Source organism: Poeciliopsis prolifica, unplaced genomic scaffold (genome assembly GCF_027474105.1).
Source record: "Poeciliopsis prolifica strain line A6 unplaced genomic scaffold, Auburn_PproV2 SCAFFOLD042, whole genome shotgun sequence".
Lineage (NCBI taxonomy): Eukaryota > Metazoa > Chordata > Actinopteri > Cyprinodontiformes > Poeciliidae > Poeciliopsis > Poeciliopsis prolifica.
In genome coordinates, this window is record NW_026562417.1 from 252,365 (window position 1) to 273,368 (window position 21,004).

Genomic DNA, 21,004 nt, shown 5'->3' on the forward strand with positions numbered 1-21,004 from the left:
CTTTATTTACTAAATCAATTTTTTTATACATTTATATTACATGTCAAACCTTTTATTCACGTTAGCAGTATTCTAAGTTCCTAAAAAACATTCGTGTTGTAATTTCTTTCATTAGCACTTTTAAGAGCAGCGAAAACTGATGGAAGTACTTCACAGCTGAGCCAAACAAAACAATAAAATGCATACAGAGTAGAAAACGAACTGCATCGCAGTAAAAAGAAACATTGTGTTCCCTAAAAATTAGCCAAAGGGCAACATGTACAAGATAAACAGCGGTGGATTCAAAATGGGCCCCTGGGAGCCCCAAAATGGTGAGGAACCACAGAGCAGGAATAATCCCTAACACGAACGGAAAAACTATCATATGTGAGACACGACTTTAACAGAGTCTGTAAACGCAGGTTATGCAGATTTGTAATGAGTCTAGACGGTTCATATCTGACAATATGGAGATGTGTAGAATGTTATAGTTATTTATTTTTACAAACAGAGAGCATTTGATATGTCTGGATGAAATGATAGGTAATTACTGAACAGGCTGGTTTATTTACATTCGAGATCCTCCTTGATAGTGTGTCTGGTGTAACGGCAAAGGAAAAGAAAGCCTGAAAAAAAATCCTGCTTTTTGAATATAATTTCATTTACAGACAAACCAGAATGGACATTTAAAAAATCTGGAACATTGCGACAATTGGGACTGCGGTTAAAAATATAATTTAAATCTTCTTAGGCATGTATCTAAATGTGAATCACAGCACTGCAAAAAACAAAACAAACATTCTATATATTTATTTATATTGTACTTCTACAGAATAATTACTTTACAGAAAGAATTGCAAGTACTGTATATGTTTTTAGAAAATAGAATGTAAAACTTAATTACAAGATCAACTCAAAGTCACAGATGAGAAAATAAGGCATCGATATTGGTTATTTGGCAGCCGCCTTACTGTCCTCCCGTGTCGTCATTGGATTCCTGATATATTTACAAAATACTGCATGGCCCAGTTTAACAGATGAGTGTGTTTTTAGTGCAAATATTTAATACTGGCCAGTGACTTTAAATCACAGGACTCACAAAGACATGCTTTTACTCTGCAGTTTAAAAATGCCAGAAAAGCTTATGGGCAACCTAAGCTGAGGTCTGAGTTTTCAAGCAGCACCTTGAAAGATTCATATAAACACGTAACATTCGACATTGTCATGTGTAGTGACAATGTCTAAATATGTGTGTATAAACACACACGATAAATAGCACTATTCTAACCCCGCCTAAGGACATCTATGTTTCATATCGTTAGGCTTTAATCAGTGCATGCACGGCTTGAAGAATGTGCGGATAATTGAACTGCACTGTCAATTCATTAACAATAATGTGAACTCCAACTCATTTCGTCAATACATGTCTCTGTAGATTTCCTGCAGGAGCGGGTGCAGTGACGTGTCCTCTGTTGTCTTGATGTCCTGAACCAGCTGAGCGTGCTCCGTGACCAGTTCCCGGAGGTCAGCCAGCTTCTGCAGCAGCCTGGGGAAGAGGAACGCGTCATCTGGATGATTGGCCAGCAGGTGGAGCCGCAGGGCCTGGATGATGCTCTCCTGCAGCTGCTCCACTGGCGGTACATCCACCAGACCTGGACGGTCTGAGAAGGAAGAATGGTTCAGTGGACGTTCATTTTTCAAAATTAACCTTATATTTAAATCATATTTAGTTTGAATTGGAAGCTAGTATTTAGCTTGGTGCTAAATATTTAGCTAGCTCACAGCTAAAGGTTTAGTTCGGAGCTGCTAGCTATGTTGCTAATGTAAATATTTAGCTAGAAATGAAATATTCACTCCATATTTAGCACTGAGTGAAATATTTAGCATGATAATCAAGTATTTAGTTTGAAGATTAATATTTAGCTTGATAATTAAGTTGGTAGGCTAAGTATTCAGCTCCAAACTAAATATTTGGCTGGCTCAGAGCTAAGTATTTAGTTTGGAGGTAAATATTTAGCTTACGAATGAAAATATGATTTTGAAATGTTTTGTTCTCATTTCAGGCTTAATAACCCAAATTATTGTTAATTTTGGACTGTGTACCTTTAAGAATGCCTACCCATAGAGTAGCAAAAAAATGGATATGCTCCAAGAAAATACTGAATAAATGCTTAGAACAGATAAATGTGTGGATGTGCCAAAACTTTCTCCAGCTGAACAAAAACAAAACTGAAGTCATTATTTTTGGACCTAACGGGGAACGATCTTGAGTCAATGCACAGCTTCAGTTATTACAACTAAAGACTAGCGATCAGGCCCGAAACCTGGGAGTAGTGATGGACTCGGACTTGAACCTTGCGAGCGACATAAAGACAGTTACAAAGTCAGCCTTCTATCACCTGAAGAACATCTCCAGCATTAGAGGACTAATGTCTCAACCAGATCTAGAGAAACTCATCCATGCGTTTATCTTTAGTCGCATTGATTATTGCAACAGCGTCTTCACAGGCCTGTCCAAAAAATCAATCAAACAGCTGCAGCTGATCTCGCTAAAACCAGGAAGATAGAGACATAACACCAGTTTTAAAGTCCCTTCACTGGCTCCCTGTAGCTCAAATAATAGATTTTAAAATACTGTTGTTAGTTTACAAATCACTGAACGGTTTAGTACCACAATACATCAAAGACATGCTGTTGTTGTATCAATCTTCCAGACCTCTCAGGTCTTCTGGTTCTGGTCTGCTTTGCATCCCCAGAACCAGAACCAAGAGAGGAGAAGCAGCTTTCAGCATCTATGCACCAAAAATTTGGAACAAACTTCCAGAAAACTGTAAAACAGCAGAAACCCTGACTTCCTTTAAATCTCAACTAAAAACACACCTGTTTAGAATTGTATTTGAAATGTAATATGTAACAATGTATTGTTTATTCAATGTTGCATGACTTTGTTTTTATGATGTAAAGCACTTTGAAATGCCCTGCTGCTGAAATGTGCTACACAAATAAAATTTGATTGATTGATTGATTGAAGAAGATGGAGCAAGATTACCTCCACAGCAGATGATAGCTGCCACAAAGAGAGCTAGGTCACTGTCATCCAGATCCAGAGAGTTGAAGCGAGTGGCAAACTGGAATTTGGGCTCCATCATGTCGCTGAACGGCCGCCGGAGACCTTTGAGGAATTCCCGGGTGATGAAGCCTCCGCCACGGGCCACAAGGAGGCCATCTTTGTTCATACATGAGGCCAGGAGGGTGAAAAGGGCTTCATATACTGCATATTTCAAGAGAGTCACCTTCAGATGTAAAAAGAAAAGGTGTAAAATCTGCCTAAACGTGGGCTCGCTGCAGAACAAATCGCAAGTAAATGATTCTTTCATCAACCTGATCGTTCAAATCCAAGCTCTGAAAGCCAGGCACAGCTTTAGCGAACTCTGTTAGCTCTGTGACCGTCTCCACTGAGGTACTCTGGCAGCAGTAGAAGAGCCTGGCCTCGGCCTCCCTTTGCTGGAGCTCCTCACAAACCAGCGCCGGGGTTATCTGGCCAGTTTGAAGATGAAGGTCAGGCTCCGCAGACTCGGTCCTCACCATGTGGGCCGCTAACGTCTTCTCGGCAAGCTGAAACGTCTCCATGTCGTGGATGATGAAAGGCTGTCGACGAAGACAGTGTTTGTAAGTTGTGCATAGTACACGGCTAAATGAGATCAAATTAACTCTTCATTTTAGAATGAATAGATTTCTTGGCCCAAGTTATTGGTTATTTTAATGCAATTACTATAAACTGCATAAAAACAAAAAATCTTACCAAGTATTTTTGGTCTAGTTTGTAGTGCAGCTATCTTAGTACACTTGAAATAAGACAAAACTGACTTTACAGGAACATCTAGGAGCTTGTTTTAAATAAATAATTCCTCAATATTGATTAAAAGAACATTATAAGTGAAATAATATGCCAGTGCCAGTGGGACAACACTTTCTTCCCATACAACGTAAGAGGAAAATGTCTTATAACTAGTTATTTTTCATTAACATTAAGGAACTAGTGACCTAAAACAAGGCTTGAAAAGTTACGTGTAAGTTCATCTCGTTTTATTTCAAGCATACTGAAATATTTGCGAGAGGAAATGGACCAAAAATGCTTAGTAAGATTTTGTGTTTTTGCAGTGTTTGGACAAGGAATGTATGTGGGAGGCAGCGCGTCACCGATGAGCTTTATGAGTGAGACACGAGCTGAAAAGAGGAAACTTGCATGGTTTCCTCAGTCAGTTACTCAAATCCAGATGTAAAGAACTTAAAAAAAAAAGCAGAAGTAGTCCATTCAGTATTTCATAGATTTTTAAACGTTTTCTTACTTTTAAACTAACGCTGACTGGGAAAGCCACGCGTTTCATCCATTTCCTGTGCGAACAGTCATGGTTTCTCTGCGAATAACCTTCCAACACCAACCTGATGTTGGCTTAATTTTCTTGAAATGGTCTTACAAGAAACTGGTGGGGCGTTTTGTTGACACTGGAAGATCATCCACTCTTGTTTCGGTCCCTCTCAAATGAGCTGTTAGCTTTTAAGCTCAAACTCATTTTTACTGATAATAAATGAAGACATCAAAGACTTATTTACTACAGGAGGGCACAAGAATACTTATCAGAAATCCCAAATTTTATCTTTCATTTGCAATAAAAAAAAGTGTTCAATTTTCTTCTTCTTTTACCGGCTGGCTGGTTTTTCCGGTTAGTATGAGCCGCGCTTTTGCCTTGTTCATGTTGAAGTTCTTGATGTAGGCTTCGTGGATCTGTCTGACCAGGATCTTGTGGTCGGCCTTGACCGGGTCTTCTTCTTCTGTTTCAACAACCTTGCTTTCCTCCTTGAGCTTCAGCTTCTCTGCTTGGGGCATGCGACCAAACCGGATGGCTACAGGACAGAAGAAGTCCTATGAATTTCATAGCATGCACAGAAACCGGATCAGATCATAGCAAACACAGCAAACACAAGAAAGTTTAAACAATCCCGCTCCGCGTCTCTTTTCTTAAAACGGTCATACGGCGCCTCTCGCGTTTCAACCCGCTTTTAGGGGTCCGTGCAACAAACCCGCTGACCTCCCCTGCAGTCACAGCAAGTGACGGACCAGATGTAGACCCGTACTGAACCAGCTGCAACAGGACGTGGTTCTATAAATAACCGGCGGTGTAAAGGATGTAAAAACCCGAGCTCAATCACAGAGGGACATGTCCCACCGCTGTGAAGAGAACATGCAGATTCTGGCTGAAAAAGATCTTCACTGTGATCCTAAATAGCTGCTTTCATAAATCTTACAGTTATTACATCTGAGCATGTTTTCTTTGTTTGTTTTTTTCCCAGTCTGCTGTGATGGGAAATGCAATATAGTTTGTATAGCTGTTATACAAAATAACGTCAAACTGTTTGCAAAATTGAATTAAAACTGCACCAACGTGTCTACGACACCTTTCCCTTTCCTTCCCGATCCATATTGACACAACACAGCATGGGGCGACCCAGTACATGCAGCTTAGACAAAGGAAAATAGAAAACAAAACAGGAAAAAAAGCAAAACACAGCAGCTCCCAAACCAACACTTTGTTAGTGTCAAGCATATTGCTAAGCATTTGTTTCCAATCACACTTTGGGTACATCAGGGTTTTTTGTTGGGGTTTTTTTAGCACTGATACCCATATTTAATTATCCTTTTTAGTTTTACCATAGTTTTTTTTATTTTTGTTGACCTGTAATCAGAATTTTGCGAAATTCTTCAGATTTTTAAAATTATGATGCAACTCTTCTTTTTTAAAGAAGAAATGTAAATACATCAGTTATTTTCATAACAGTAAACTGATTAACAGTTTCTGTTTTGTCTTTAATATTAATCTACTGTTGTTTTTACATTTGCTGAAACAAAAACATAGAAAAACCCACATCATCTATTAGCATTATGTAGTCGTTAGTCAGGCTATCTACAGCTGGCTACATAAGGAAATCAGCTTGTCGACCGTAGCTTTTGACGCCGTTGCCACAACGTGGTAACAGTAAATGGATTTAAAACAGACTTTACCGTTGTGGGACATCCCCACAGACACACACTTTTGGAACCTGCAGTACTGGCACTTGTTTCTATTCTTCTTCAGGATCTTACAGCTGCGTTCACACTTATCGTATTCCAGCTTCAGTCTGATGGTCCTCCGAAAGAAACCCTGAGTGACACACACACACACACACACACACACACACACACACACACACACACACACACACACACACACACACACACACACACACACACACACACACAAAATGCTGATTAGACATATTTTTTTGATAAAAAATATAAAAAATAACCCATGCACATTAATACACAAACTCAATGTAGCTCTTCCAGCTTCTGGAACAAATTAGATAATTTAAAACAAGTTGGATTTACTTGAATTTCTAAAGTTGAATGATTTAAATGGGAAACACAGCAACACATAATTATTAAGTTAAAGGAAAATATAAATGTAAATCCAAAAATAATCCCCACAGCAAGATGCTGCCACCACCATGTTTCACTGAACCAAAAAGTTCAAGGATGCCTTAATTTCCACAGAAACATTTAGCAGACTATTTATCCCTTTTAGGAATTAAAAGAATAATAATATATTTTTTTTCAAATAGATCATTCCCTTTATTGTTGAGTATGGTAATCATTCTTACAATATACCAGCAGGATCCACTTATTCTGTCATTTTTACCCTCTTTTGTCTCTTTATTGTTATTATCGCAGAGGTGGAAATCAAAACCGTAAAAACCTGTAAACACCGATCTTTTAGAGAAAGCTCCCTGACTGGGCGAGACAGGATACAACCCTCCAACACTCACTCAAGGCGCCGAGCCAACACAAGCAAACATATGATCATCTGATTTACTCTCACCCGCACACATCAATGAAACATCAGTCAGGACACTCTGCAGCCCTCACTGTCAAGTAGGGAAAATGAATTTTTCTGGCAACATATCTGGAGCCACACAGCCATAAAAATACACCAGCCATCATCCTCCGCAGCGTATTGGCTGCGTTTATGCTGAGGAGCACTTTTGGCACATTGCTATTAAAGGTTATTATGTGTCGCATATCAACGTTTTTGTGTCATTTTTAACCAGAACCAGCTGGCTTTGTGGGCGAAATCATTGTGAATGCCGTTAAAGTGTGGGGGGGGGACATAAAGTTCACCATATGATAGTCATTAGAGAAGGAGTACATGACAACAAAGCTGGGGAAGGGGAGGATAAATGTGTGGTTGTGCAAATATACATGTCTGTGACTGGGGGAACAGAGGAGACCAGAGGCAAACACGGAAATTTTACATGTCGAGCGAAAAAAAAGAAAAAAAAAAACACCCTCAGTGTTCCTCGAGAGTGCATTTCTCTTTAAGAAAGTAAAAAGACGTAATTAAAAAGTTAATTAACATTTCAATTTCCAAGCCTAACAAGCCTTACCTCGGACATAACGTCTTGTTACCTCGAATTAGTGCACAGACCACATAGATCCACAATATTAGAGCAGAGAACCCCGATTTCCCTGGGTGGGGTTGGATTTCAACAAATAAAACAATCTGAAGAGCTTTCAGAACCAGCAGGCCGGGATTTTTCCATGATGGCACAACATCGGCCAGAGAAATGTGGGAGCAAAGTGCCACTAGAGTTCACCTCCAGCAGGTTCAGGCTCCACGTCACCACGCACCAAATTCGGAGCAGAGGCACTATGATACAGTGGATTACGTGCCAAAACAAGCAGCTGCTCTGACGACCAGATAAGAGCCGTAGGAGGTGAGTCATGAGACTCCCTTTTAAAGGGAGATGCACACGGCAACCTCCAAATTAAGCAGCTACAAAATCACAGGGTCCACCAGTATTACGTCTTTTTATCAAATTTTATTTCAAAACCTTATTTCAAAGCTCTGCAGGGCTTATGGGAGAGCCCACAGCATCACAAAACCTTTATAGACTAAGAAATAAATCAATTAATCACATTCTAAATTAACATGAGCTTGATAATGTCCATTCTGATGTAGGGTAAATTTGTTTAAAGGCTTTATAATCTATTTTATTCATGGTATCGGTTGCATGTTGTTCTTATTTCCTTTTTTGTTGTTGTGTTTTAGTTTGGATATTTAAAATATGGTCCAGTTCCGGTGTTGTGTGTTCTTCTAAAATAAAAGTTTAATGCTATTATCAAGATATTACTCGATAATGGCATCAAAACAAGAATATTATGGTTCATCGCGATAATTACTGAGGTAATTTATAGTCCAGCAGTACTTGTTATTGTGACAGGCCCAAACAGAACCCGTTGGTTCTTTCCCATTGTGAGGAGTGGTTAGCAGAAATGGACGCCATATTTAAACCCGAGGGAAACAGAAACATCATTACAAAAGCAAAAAGTAAAGTCAAATCTAAAAAAAGTCATTTAGGAGCTCTTATTTTGTAGAGATGTTGTAGAGAAGTAGCATGAAGCAAAATGAAAAAAGTGTCATAGTTGAAAGTGTTTTTCCCACTGAATAAAGGAGATCAAACCAAAATTGATCTCATGTATTTGTATTTTTTTTTCTGCCTGACTCTCTTGTTTCAAGTTGGTTTCAGTATAAATTTAACATCAGAGAGAAAAACTTATTTTACCAACTATGTTCCTTTTGTTTGGTGGAAACCCTCAAGATAAAAGTTTAAAATGACATGAAATAACAGCGCACAAAGATTTAGATCCAAAACAACAAATAGACGTTTTACGTATTTTTTATTTATTTTCCTCTAGGTTTCATTCGCCGACAAAGTCACACGACCAGACAAACGCTGCGGTGTTTATCCACGTCGGTTTCGACACACTCGCACAGGGATCTAATGACTGCAGCTCAAAGTCCGCCACACACACAACGTTCTCTGTGTTGAAGCTTATTAAATAATCACTCTTAGGCATCCGTCCTGAGCTGGACTGTCAACGCTGAAGACTGCGCTCCATGTGTGTGAGAGAGGTGACAAGTGAACCAAGGGCGCCACGTCCCCCACCTCACATGACCCGGCTGCCTGCACGCCTCGGAAAACTTTCCACTCAGCCTCGAGGTCAGACACCTCTGCAGGACGGGGCCGCCGTGCGCTTGGACGATGCGTGCAGTCGGCCGGTCTTGCACGTTTCCCCCCTCCCGGCCCCATGCGGTTCACTGAAGCCGGTGGCACTATGTGGCTGTAAAGCTTCCCGTTCTTCTTACCTTGCAGCCCTCACACGCATGCACTCCGTAGTGAAAGCCCGAAGCTTTGTCTGTGCACACGCGGCACTCGAGGTTAAGGGCGCCGCTACCTTCTTCTGGACAAAGCGATGCGCCGCACTCCCCAGGCAAAGGACTGGAGGCCGGAGTCAGAGTATCTGCAGAGGACAGAAGACGAAAGAAGTGGACTAAGTGGAGGATGTAGGCCTTAAAAAGAGTTTTTATTGAAATTGTACCTTTCAAGGAATGAATATACAACTTTCTCATGAAAATGAAAGAAGCATCCACTGAGCATAGCATAAAAACATCAAAGTCTTGGTGTGCTCCAGCTGAGATTCAAGTTTCAAGTCAAACTAATGTGTCCTGGAGCCTCAAATGCAATTTGAAAAGTTGTGGGTACCCCCAAAAAACAGAGCTTAACTTAGCTTTAGCTTGTTTTCCTTTTTCTCAAAGAATTATGTCAACACTGGGCACCTCTGGTAATTTTGAAAAAATAAAGCAAGTTTAAATCACTTTGGAGGTTTTATTTTTGTTATGTCTTCAACATAGTGTACCATTGCCCCTGAATGTAGCCTGGCAGCTAATGGGAAAATCCTCAAAAATGAACGGGAACGCCTTTAGAAACTGAAATTGTAGGGAGCAATGGTAAAGGTGGGTGAATCTGGAATGGTAATGAACCAGGGCCCTCATGCGTAGGGCCTGCATGCGCACAAAAACGGCGCGCCGCCATATTTTACGCACAAGTGCGTTTAAATTTACTTTGCGTCACAGTTTGCGTAAATATACGCACATTTTTTCTGTGGACGATATCAAACTACAAAGCGTCAAAGAAACTCCTCTAAACACACTGAGGTCTGACTACATTCGCTGTTATCTAGACCACGAAGCATCAAACCCGATGTTTTTCATGATTTCAATATTTTATTGTTTAAACAATGAAACTGAACCGCATTTATCCTCAGACAATAAGCTAACGCACACAAAATAAAAGAAAATAAAAATGAAAGTATGTGGAAACATCGCTCGAATGTAAATCATACTTTTTCTCAGTTTTTGTCTCATACAGATGTAACGCTTTGGTGCTTGCGCCGAAGCGCATGAAATGCATCTGTGGGGTCATTTCATTCTCACTAAAGAAGAAAACAGGGTTGGGATTTGTAGAAATACCAAACGACAGTACTAAAACAAAAGGCTCTGAAGTTTCAAGCTTTGGGCGTTGGTTCAGCGCCATTACTTACCCAATGGGATGGAGCTGCTGGGCCCAGAATCAGTGGTTTGGTATTCTGGGAAATCAAATCCCAGTGAGTCATCTTCCATTGACTGGGAAAAGTCGGGCAGATTTTCTATCAGGTCGCCACACAGCGGACTGTCCAGGAGGGATTCCCCAAGAGGCGACGGGGGGCTGTAGAGTTCGGCTGCCATGCTGGAGATCGGGGATCCAAACTTATAGGGGTTACCCATCACTCTCCAGACTGTAACAGAACGGCAGGGAAGACCAGGTTAAACAAGATCCTTAATCAAAAACAGCTGCATTTTAAACTAGATGGACAATTTTAGGAGGATTAACCTATCAACTGAAGCAAATGTTAGTAGTGCAGGTCTAGTAAGACTAAGATGGATGTAAGAACCCAGGTGAGCCCATGTACATGGGACGAATATACATGCAGAAGTAAAAACAGTATGGATATTTTGATCCTGTGAAGATTAGAGAAGGTGTTTGTTGTGTAAGAGACAGTAACCCATTTTTCCGGCCATGTGGGGTTAAATAATGCTTCCAGTCAATCACATGCTATGGTCTGTTGACGTGTGAGTCAACAGCTCATTATGTACCCATCCATTTATGTTCTTTACCTGCATAAACTTGTTCAGGATCTCAAATGATCTTGTCTTTCTGTGTTATCTAACTTCCCGTATTACTGGTCCGTCTTACTGTCTTTACAATTTGCACTGAAATGCTAGCACATCTACAGAACAGCTTTCATTCACAAACATTTCATGAGCTGACGCTGGAACACGCCGCTGCCTCTTTGGACTCTTGTGTCGAGACGTTGACAACGTGATTGATCAACGCAGGCTTGTTCCTGTTTATCTAGTCTGTGTAGCGGCAGTTCAGAAGGCAAGTCCTGGCAGATAGCTACAGTTGGGTAAAGTTAGAATGAAAGCGTGTCTGTGAATGTGGAGCGTTGTAGGACACATGAAGCACAGAGCACATGGCGAGACAGCTGTCGGTCAGCGAAGAGGCTTTGGTGTGTGTGAAGAATCTGCCCTCCGACTGACTGAGCCATCAGATTGTCAGCAGACATTTCCCGATGGCTATGTCTGGAAGCAAGTTCACAAAGTTTGCTTTGTTGCATGGTTGGCCACCCTTTACACAGCTAGTCTTGTAATGGTCAATAATCAAAGCTAATTATTTGAAAAGGAGGTTAGAATAAGAGGAGAACGCCCGTTTTGGATCTTCAATAACCAATATTAAGTAACCTGGTTGAAAGATGGCAAACTATTTACAGGGCAATAGTAAAGTGCCCTGCAGAGGACAGTGAGGGGAGCTGAGGGTCATTGGAATATTTGTAGTTTTGTACACTTTTCTGTTTACAAAATATAACAGGATATTCAGTACTAAACATACAATATCTCATACCTTTGCAGCTTTGATTGTTTAAGATCTGATTTTTTTTACAGACATATATATGCAGGGTAACCTTTGTTGCTGACAATGCGTCAATTTACTCACCATTTTGTTTCAGTTTGATCAGTGGTTGTAATTTGTTGTTTTTCATAATGGCTCAAAGTTCATCTGAACCATAAAAAGAGAGGATTAAGGTGGAAAATTATGAGATTTGCTCAATTCCTTATCTCTTCATGAAAACACTTCACGCAAACAGGAAGAGTCAAAAACTACAAACTGGCAAAACAAGTCAGCTGTTCTTTGATAAGGATCCCTTTCATACTTCTGCAGGGCTTTGAACATCAACTGGATCAGTTTTGATCTGTTTCATATGATAGATTTCTTGTTTCATCTGTTTTGTCTTGGAAGAACAGCTTTGCTTTGTTGCGTGCTACTTGATGAAATCTATTATTTCTAAAAAAAAAAAAAAAAAAAACCGGTGAGTAAAGGTCAACATCTTCCAACGTCTCTCTGCGCTGTGAAATCACCAAAACAATTCACCGGCTGAGTTTCGACCATGCTGAGTGACTATACTTCCCTTTCTCTGGATGACTCCAGCCCAGGCCTCCTGAAGTGCACTCTCCCACCCCCCAGAAAGCCATTGTGTTTTACCTCCCCTGAGGAGCACTAATCCCAGTCTGCTCTATCTTTAGCACCACAGAAGTGGAAACAGAGGCTGTGGGGTCTGATGCCTGCTCCACTCAACAAAGCATGTTACCAGATGACACAAAGGATCCTGACTGATCAACAACTGCAGCTTAAAGTGCAATCACTTGATATGTAAGATCAAAGATGGCCGAGAACAGAACCTATGTGATCTTAGTGTGTCCTAAATTCTGCCTTTTGTGTATTTTTATCTTTTTGCTTATTTAAAGAATGATAAAGAGGAATAACTACATCAGAAACTCTAAGGCAAAACGTTTTGGTGCAAGTTAGCAGCAAAGTTGAAAATCTACAAGAAGCAGGCTTACTAGTCTAAAATCGTCACCAGTTTAATGATTAAGTTAATGAATTACCTCAGCCGCTGCCACTCGAAGTATTTCCAGATTATGTCGAAAGTCTGCCGGAGACCAGATGAGTGAGTGAGTGAGTGAGGGAGGGACGTGTTTTGGTCCTGTGACCGGATCCGTCAGGACCTTGACGCGTCACCTCTTCCTCCTCCCTCCGCTGTCAAAAGCCGCGGGTCTCCTCCCCCAGGAAACGCCCCCCTGACACACCTATACATCTAACCAATCAGATCGAGCGAATGGAACTTAATAGAATATGATCTATGCGCGTCATTAAGCGTGGCAGAGACGGGCCTAAGGGGAACCAAAACTGCCACAATTCAATGAAACCCATAAACAGTTTGAGCAAAACTGGAAATGAATGCAGTGAACCTATGGAGCACCCTAAGTGTCGCAATTCAATATAATGCATAAGTAGGTTTAATAAAACAGAAAAGCAATGCAGTGAAAATACGGACAAAACTGCCCAAATTCAACAAACACATTATTACTTTAACTTAATTAACTAATATTACAAGTAAATCCATTGCATTTTAAACTAGTTAATTTGAGATAAGTCACAAAACTCTACATCCTCATTTCTGATTAGGTTGCATGGTTACTATGTTGCCTTAATTATGGAGGACCAAAAATGCCAGTTTAATTAAACTGGAATAAAATACAACATACATTTTTGACAGAATTTAAATACATAAATAATTTCTGGAGCGCAAAACCCCAAACAATTTGTAAGCGACTTATTATTCTTAAGAAAAGAGCAAATGGAAAAAAAAAAAGAGGAAAATCCAATGAATAATTTGACAAAATATGCATAATTACTCAAGTATTGTGGCTATTTATGGAGAGAGGGACTAATTACAGTTTAACAAATTACTGTTTACAAATGTTAGAATTTAAATAATGTTGTAAATACATATATCTGCGTATTATCATTTAAGTGGTACATTTATGGAAGTCCAGTAGTGCCAACTTAGTTATTAATTCAATAAAAACTGGTTATAGAAACATTAAATGATCAAGTAATTTTAAAGTAATTGGATAATTATGTAATTAATATTGTTTTGACTACATTTGAAGCATATTTTATTCAAATATTTACTTCTGGCAAACAATGGCATAAGCAATTATTTTAGAAAGGCGATAGCTACATATCTTGGATTGCGGCACCTTTGGCCCTCTATACTTGCAAAGCAATTTTCGCCATTTGAACAGTATTTCTATACTGTGTAATTGTCACTACTCTCCTGATGGTTCCAACTCTTATGCCATTAGTGTTAAGAGTCATTAAGCAAAATCATTAGTGCAGATGACACCGATTGAGTGGAAATGCCCTCGCACCACGGACAGCGTCTGGCGCCATCTACTGTGAAAGAATGCATGGCAACGATTCAAACGTGTCCTCATCCCATCCTGGGATTTAAACTGCAAACCTTTTGGCCGTCACCTTTTCCTGTTGACTTCCAAACGCCTGCTAGGCTTTTGGAAGCTCGGTGGGTTTTAAACAAAGAGGTGGGTGTTTCTGCCTGGGCTTTGTTTTCGCATTGAGAACCCTGCTCAGGTTCTGACGAGCGCGTGTCGGACAAATCTGGACTTTTTTAAAGCTGTAAATCCACATATGATCTTTTGGTAAAATATGTAAAATCTCATCTTGAATGTTTGACTTTTCATCCTTATCTTTGATTTGAAACCTGGAAATGAATTGCTTGAACAGATGGGTAATACAAAAAAAAAAAAAAAAAAAAGGCAGATGAGGAGATAAGCTTCGGAAGCCTGTTAGATACTGTGGGTATTTTGTTATATAATGAGCTACTTAAAAGGGATTACATGGCAAGATTTCAAGGAGAAAATATTTCAATAATTAGCTTTGATGTAGAGAGAAGACCCGACTTCAATCGTTTTTTGCAGTTATGCCTTTATTTAATTAAGAAACACATAGCGAATCAATGAATACACCCAGCACAGTTTTTGTACAATCTGTACGAGGAGTCATGTTTCAAGGAAAACGCCTGATGAAGCAGCATCACTTACCGATTCAGAGACGAGTTGGAAACTGAATACCAGTCATGTGCCAAGTGTTTTAAGGGTCATTAGAAAGATGATAAAGAGGTTTGCGCTCCTGTGATGTATTGCTGCCCTCCAGGGAAGGCAGTAGGTTGTATAGTTAGCTCCTGATGGGGCAAAATCACAACCCTGAAACCACACAACCTACTACCTCACCCTGTGCGAACACCATGAGTCTCCAGACAAAAGACGTGAAGCAAAACGACCAGAAGGGAAGAAAGTCACAACAATATTGATGCATTTACAAACAGATTTGGTAAGCAAATAGAAGAGAGCAAAACAAATCAACAGGACGCACACAGATGATCACGTTTTAGAAAACGGGATATTCCTGTAACTCTGCAGGACGTCTCGGTGTGCCCTGATAACGACGCCATCACAGTCACTTCAGGAAAGACAGTAAATTGTATAGTCATCTGACAGCTTGGGAATGACCCTAAAACTATACAACCTACTACCTCACCCCAAAGGACAGTTTGTCTCTTGCTTCTGCTGCTTGTAAATCCTCTGCAGTTCAACCTGTGGAAACATCAACTTGAAACAACAGACAGACACAAGATAAATGTAACTAATTTTAACCATTAGTTACAGGGCCGGCATCTGGGCGTCCTCGATTGGCATAGAAGAAATGATTTGTCTCTAATTGTTGCTGCAATTAAAACAGCAACTGCAGCAACACTTGTTGCTGCTCACCTGCATTTTTTTTTCTGTGCTTAAAGGAACGTAAGACAACAATCCCAATCGCAAAACAACTGACTCATAAAGTGGAAAATAAAGAAGAATCACTCAATTAAAGTTCTCAAAGTACAAGCAGCATGTTTGCCAAGTAGCCAAACGTAGGCCAGCTACAAGAAGAGACACCTTGCTAAAAATGATTTAGACATTATAATTTTAATCATGAATAAACCTCATTATTTTTCCAGCAATTGGAGTGTTTTGTTTCTTTTAATTCTTACCAAAGCATTTTTACTGCATTTTACGTAAATATGCTGAAATCCTCAGTTATCAGGTTGTTAAAATGTCCTACTTTCACTTAAGTTCACTTAATTTGTTACCCATCTAATGTTTTGAATCCAGAGTCCACATCAACGTGATATAAACTAGAAAAATTATAATTCCAAAGTTGTTTAAAGTGTTTCCCCCTCCCCTCATTAATCTGATTATATCGGCAGTGCTTGTTCCATGCTTGAACCGGTTAATGTGAAGATGTTTTCCCTTTTTTTCCCCCCCTCCCCGAGTCAAAAGTGTAATTTAACATAGCTGTCTACTTCCTGCACGTCACTTGGGAGTTTTTCAGGTCACTTCCCCTCCACAGTGTCAGGTCTGAGCGCTCCCTCCATCGGCTCGCCTCGTCTCTGGTTTCCTCAACCTGAAACTGACAAAACGAGAGGAGAGAGTGAGCTGCTGTCGGCTCCATTCCAGACTTTCGCTTCCTATCTGACGCGGGAGCGCTAACGTGGCCGCCTGCGCGCGCTGAGGTGAATCCAAGGGTTCGGATGTTTGCAGGGGGTGGGAAATATGTGGGAGATTGCCCAAAGCAGTCTGTTCGGCCGTGTTTGTCAATGTTGCGGGTATTGATGGAGCAGATGGGTGTAAATATGCATTTCTGAATGTGCATGAGAGGTCACACTGACAGGTTGTGGTGGCTGCAGGGAGTTTCCTGAGTGAGAAGGAGCTCCGAGGCTGTGGCTCGGCTGCGGTTTCCCTCTTCGAGTTGGCGAGCGACAGGAGACTGAGGCAGGGTCGAACTTATAAAAGTGACTCACTGCATTAACCCCTCTCTCGCGCACACGCATGCACCGGGTTGCGGCTGTTTTATAGCAGGTTCAGTTATCCCATAAATGCCACCCAAATCCCCTGAATGAGCCACTTAACGTCCAAGCCTGTGAGGTGCACAGCGGACCCGAGCGGTTCGCTGCCGAGGCCGGACGCTGTCGCGCAGAACCGTCTTCATCCGGTAATACAAAAGGCCGAAAGATCGAAGGAGAAAAAGAAAAAATTAAGAAAAAAAAAAAGAAATTAAAATCTTGAAAATATGACAGTTTTTGTTTGTTCTTGTGAAACGCCAACGTCCTGCTGAAAACTGTAACTTCGAGTTACTGTTTCAAAATATACTTCCTCCAAAAAGTCATAGCCCACTTATTATGTGGATGATTAGAAAGTAAAAAAAAACATTTTATACTTCTGCATAAAAATTCTATGGGTTGAAAGTGTTTGCATAGTAGTGGAGTTTTTTTTTCTCTGCAAAAAAAAAAAAAAAAAGAAGCAAAACATGAGGCCGGAGTTGGTTTCTGATTTGTCACTCGGCTAGAGGGCACACTATTACAAAAAATAAAAATAGAAAATCCAAAAAAAAAAAAAAAAAAAAAAAACTGTGCTAACGGCTTTTTCACTGCTTCTCAGTATTTACACCAACTCAGATCAGCTCCCTTTTAATGCTCAGAGATTCATTGAGGAAGTTTGTAAATTTATCTAGAGATGAAATGGCAGTGAAATTGACTTTTGTTGACAATAAAGTTAAAACTGGAGATAAACCTTTCAGTCGGTCAGAGATTATTATCCACCAATTCCTTCATCTGCTCTAATTGCTGATCGGCAGTTCAAATTCGAGGAAACTTTTTTTTCTCCTTTTTTTTTTAATTCGTCGAATTCAAAGACTCTAAAGTCTCCAACAATATTCAGTCCATAAACGCATCACCCAATCGCATCAATTTTAATGCTTGAGTGATAACATCAGGTGTGTTTTAGGAACATAATTAGAATAATCTACTATTTCCTTTTATCATATATATATATATATATATATATATATATATATATATATATATTATATATATATCTATATATATATATATATATATATATATATATATATATATATATATATATATATATATATATATATATATATATATATATATATATCATATTTTATCAATGAATGTCAGAAAATAACATGCCACTTTAAGAATAAATAAATGAGTTTGACTTTGTTGTTTGTTTTTAGAAAATGGGATAAAAAAAATTTCTCTGCTCAGTTCCATTTTTCCAATACTTGCTTCTTTTATTTAAAAAAATAAAACAATCTCTTTTGCTTTTATAAATGCACACTTAAAGAGAACATCGTGGCACCTAGGGAATTAAAATGAAAAGCAAACCTTTTGGAGCCAAAGTTGTTAATGCGACTGACTGAATGAAATTGTCACAAGGTCGTTAAAAAATTAAAAGTTTTGTGCACCATAAAGGCTTTCCAGTCGCTCTGCGTGTAGTTGACCCAAGCCGCCAACAGGTGTCATGTCTCCCCAAGAATGTAAAGGGGAGCCTGTGCAGAGCAGCGGCGCTCGCTCACAATGAGGCCTTTGTGCAGTTCCGGGGTGCAGGCCAGCGTGCACTCGTGTACAGTTTCCCTCTAATCTTCATTTGACCTTTAGGCTGAAGGCTTTTCTTTCCCCTATTCTCCCCCACGACTAATTTCCCTCCAGGAGATTATCTTGACGCTGCTGCACATGCTTACCAATACATGCCGACTTTGACGAGTCGCTCGCTGTTGTGCACCGCGAGCGACTTTGTTCAGCAAATTAAAGGCAAACTGGAAGTTGTGTTTGTATGCCTGTAGGCAGCTCTGAACAAAAAGCTAAATAATGCAAATTTGCAAACGTCAGTGAAGCCAAGAGGCTATCAGGAATCTGACAATTCAGCAACACACACACACACACACACACACACACACACACACACACACACACACACACACACACACACACACACACACACACACACACACACAAAATGAATGCAAGCTCCCAGCTTTAAAATAGCAACACAATTTTAGAAAAATACGTTCAACTAACCTCAACTTTGACGTCCAGCCAGAAAAAAATGAGTAACTTCTAAATAATGAGCCTGTGAATGAAAGAGAAGAGTAGAAATAAATACACACACACACACACACACAGACACACACACACACACACACACACACACACACACACACACACACACACACACACACACACACACACACACTGATAAACACTGGGCTTTTGAAGCATTTATGCAAAAACACAATATGATCACACACACACGCACACACACACACGCACACACACACACACAGCAAGGTGTGTCTCTAGTCCTCAGATCATAAAGCTGCCAAACAGCTACTTGAGTGAGCCATTAGTGCTGATGGTACATATGTTACAGAGATCAGCATGATGCAGCTGAATTTAGACTGGAAGGCTTTATTACTGCACTGTGGACTGGCCAGTGTTAAGGAGCCTTATAATTATGTTTCACTCCAGAAAATTTCCTCTGTAGCAGCAGAATGAGTTTAAATCCTGACTACTTAAAATACATAAAAAGTTATTTAACTTGTTTTTAGTATCTATTTTATGCTTTAAAAAAATGTCAGCAATAATAAATGTCTTAAAAATAGACTTAAAAAAAGCAGCAGGCATTGAAAAAGGTTTTTTTCATACATTTTTTGTTTTACATATTGTGTCCGAAAGTGATTATATACACATAAATCTGAATCTCTCTCTCAAACACACGCAAGCATTACTCTTTACAACATCTTTTAAAATATAAAATCGCATACAAATTTTTTTTATCACTATAATATATTTTAGATTTGATTTTATATTATATGATGTAGTATAAAAATACACAACCATTTGAAATTAATTTCAATGGAAAAGAAAACAGATTTACATATACACGCACATGCAAATGTACATATATACACATATATGTGTGTGTATATTATACATATAAAATATAATATAAAAACACACACATATATGTAATACAGACACACACACGTGTGTGTGCTTGTGTATATATATATATATATTTTTTTCTGCAAGTCAGAAAAAATACACATGCATATATATATATATATATATATATATATATATATATATATATATATATATATATATATATATATATATATATATATATATATATATTTTAAAAGCACACGGTTAGAATTTAATTTGAATCTGTCTATATGTCTGAAGTTTATTTGCTTGATCGATTCAGACCCGTTTGTCTTTAGACAACAGTAGTCGACAGAAAATCACTGTAATCGCACCTAAATGCATCTCACTCCTCATTAGCTCCTGTTTCTCCTCATTACAAATTACAAGATTTTGCATTTTGGAGCCAAACTGCAACAAAGATCCTCCTGTCTGACTTTGTTGCTAAACCTGAACCTTTATCGCCGCATGACATATTCAGAATAACAAATCACCGCTTACAGCAACGTGCCGTTTAACTACATGTGTGTGCCACTACATCATACTCACATGCACCTGTGTGTGCTTGCTTATGAAAGACTGTGAGGCCCTTTATAGTGCGTGTACTGTGGGTGTGTATGTGTGTGAATGCTCAAAGGAGGAGGCTGTGCCCTGCACTCCTTAGTAGAGGCGTGGGAACCCCATTCATCTGAGGAGGCTCGGTTCATTGTGGGGTACATAGCATCAAATGTGTCTGGGTGTTTGCCTGTGTGTGCGCGCGTGTGCGTGTGTGCGTGAAAGAGTGAATCTTGTGTGTCTGGTGTAACTTGGAAATTTTTATAGGGCTGGGTTGTGTTTATTCTTTTTTTATTTTTATTAAATCATGTGTATTATACATATTGAATTTAATCCACAAAAAGAATTTCTCAGATACTTTCTTCTTTATTTTTCTTTTAGTCCAGATAAAATGTTCTGCAATAATCAGAAGAAATAAACAAGATTTTGTTTGCTATTCATAATAAATATAAGATGAGGATTAAAATTGCTTGTATTTCTATTCGAGATATACCCGGTATTTGTTCTGTGGGAAATATTTAGTCATTTCCTGCACGTTCCTGAAACCGTACGCTGTTTTCAAATCAAAAAAGCGAATTTAACGCGTTCTTACTGCATACTTTATGCCATCAACACAGGGTAACGTGAAAAAGGAAATGTAAAAGACAACAACGTGCTATATTGAATATTACTGCTGTTCCTTGAGGGTCCGTTGGACTGCCATAATGACGTCCTCCCTGTCCAAACATCGTTGAT

At 39.3% G+C, this 21,004-nt stretch overlaps 1 protein-coding gene across 1 annotated transcript; it reads right to left on the reverse strand.

Moving 5' to 3' along the window:
* Position 1: 1 nt before the first annotated feature.
* On the reverse strand, positions 2-15,350 carry pparaa (peroxisome proliferator-activated receptor alpha a). The gene is made up of 8 exons (XM_055055787.1): positions 12,903-15,350; positions 10,460-10,693; positions 9,225-9,379; positions 6,041-6,179; positions 4,685-4,884; positions 3,361-3,627; positions 3,029-3,272; positions 2-1,640 (listed from the first exon to the last, which is right to left on the reverse strand). The coding sequence occupies exons 2-8, from the start codon at positions 10,680-10,682 to the stop codon at positions 1,396-1,398; spliced, it is 1,473 nt and encodes a 490-aa protein (XP_054911762.1). The 5' UTR covers positions 10,683-10,693; positions 12,903-15,350; the 3' UTR covers positions 2-1,395.
* Positions 15,351-21,004: the final 5,654 nt, after the last annotated feature.

What these genes read in the sequence shown, in the direction of transcription:
- pparaa (XM_055055787.1), bottom strand. Translation starts at nt 10,682, where the DNA reads ATGGGTAACCCCTATAAGTTTGGATCCCCGATCTCCAGCATGGCAGCC. An exon ending in ATGCGTGTGAGGGCTGCAAG is followed by an intron (nt 6,180 to 9,224) that starts GTAAGAAGAACG and finishes TGTGTCACTCAG; the next exon opens with GGTTTCTTTCGGAGGACCAT. An exon ending in GCTTGGATTTGAACGATCAG is followed by an intron (nt 3,273 to 3,360) that starts GTTGATGAAAGA and finishes TTACATCTGAAG; the next exon opens with GTGACTCTCTTGAAATATGC.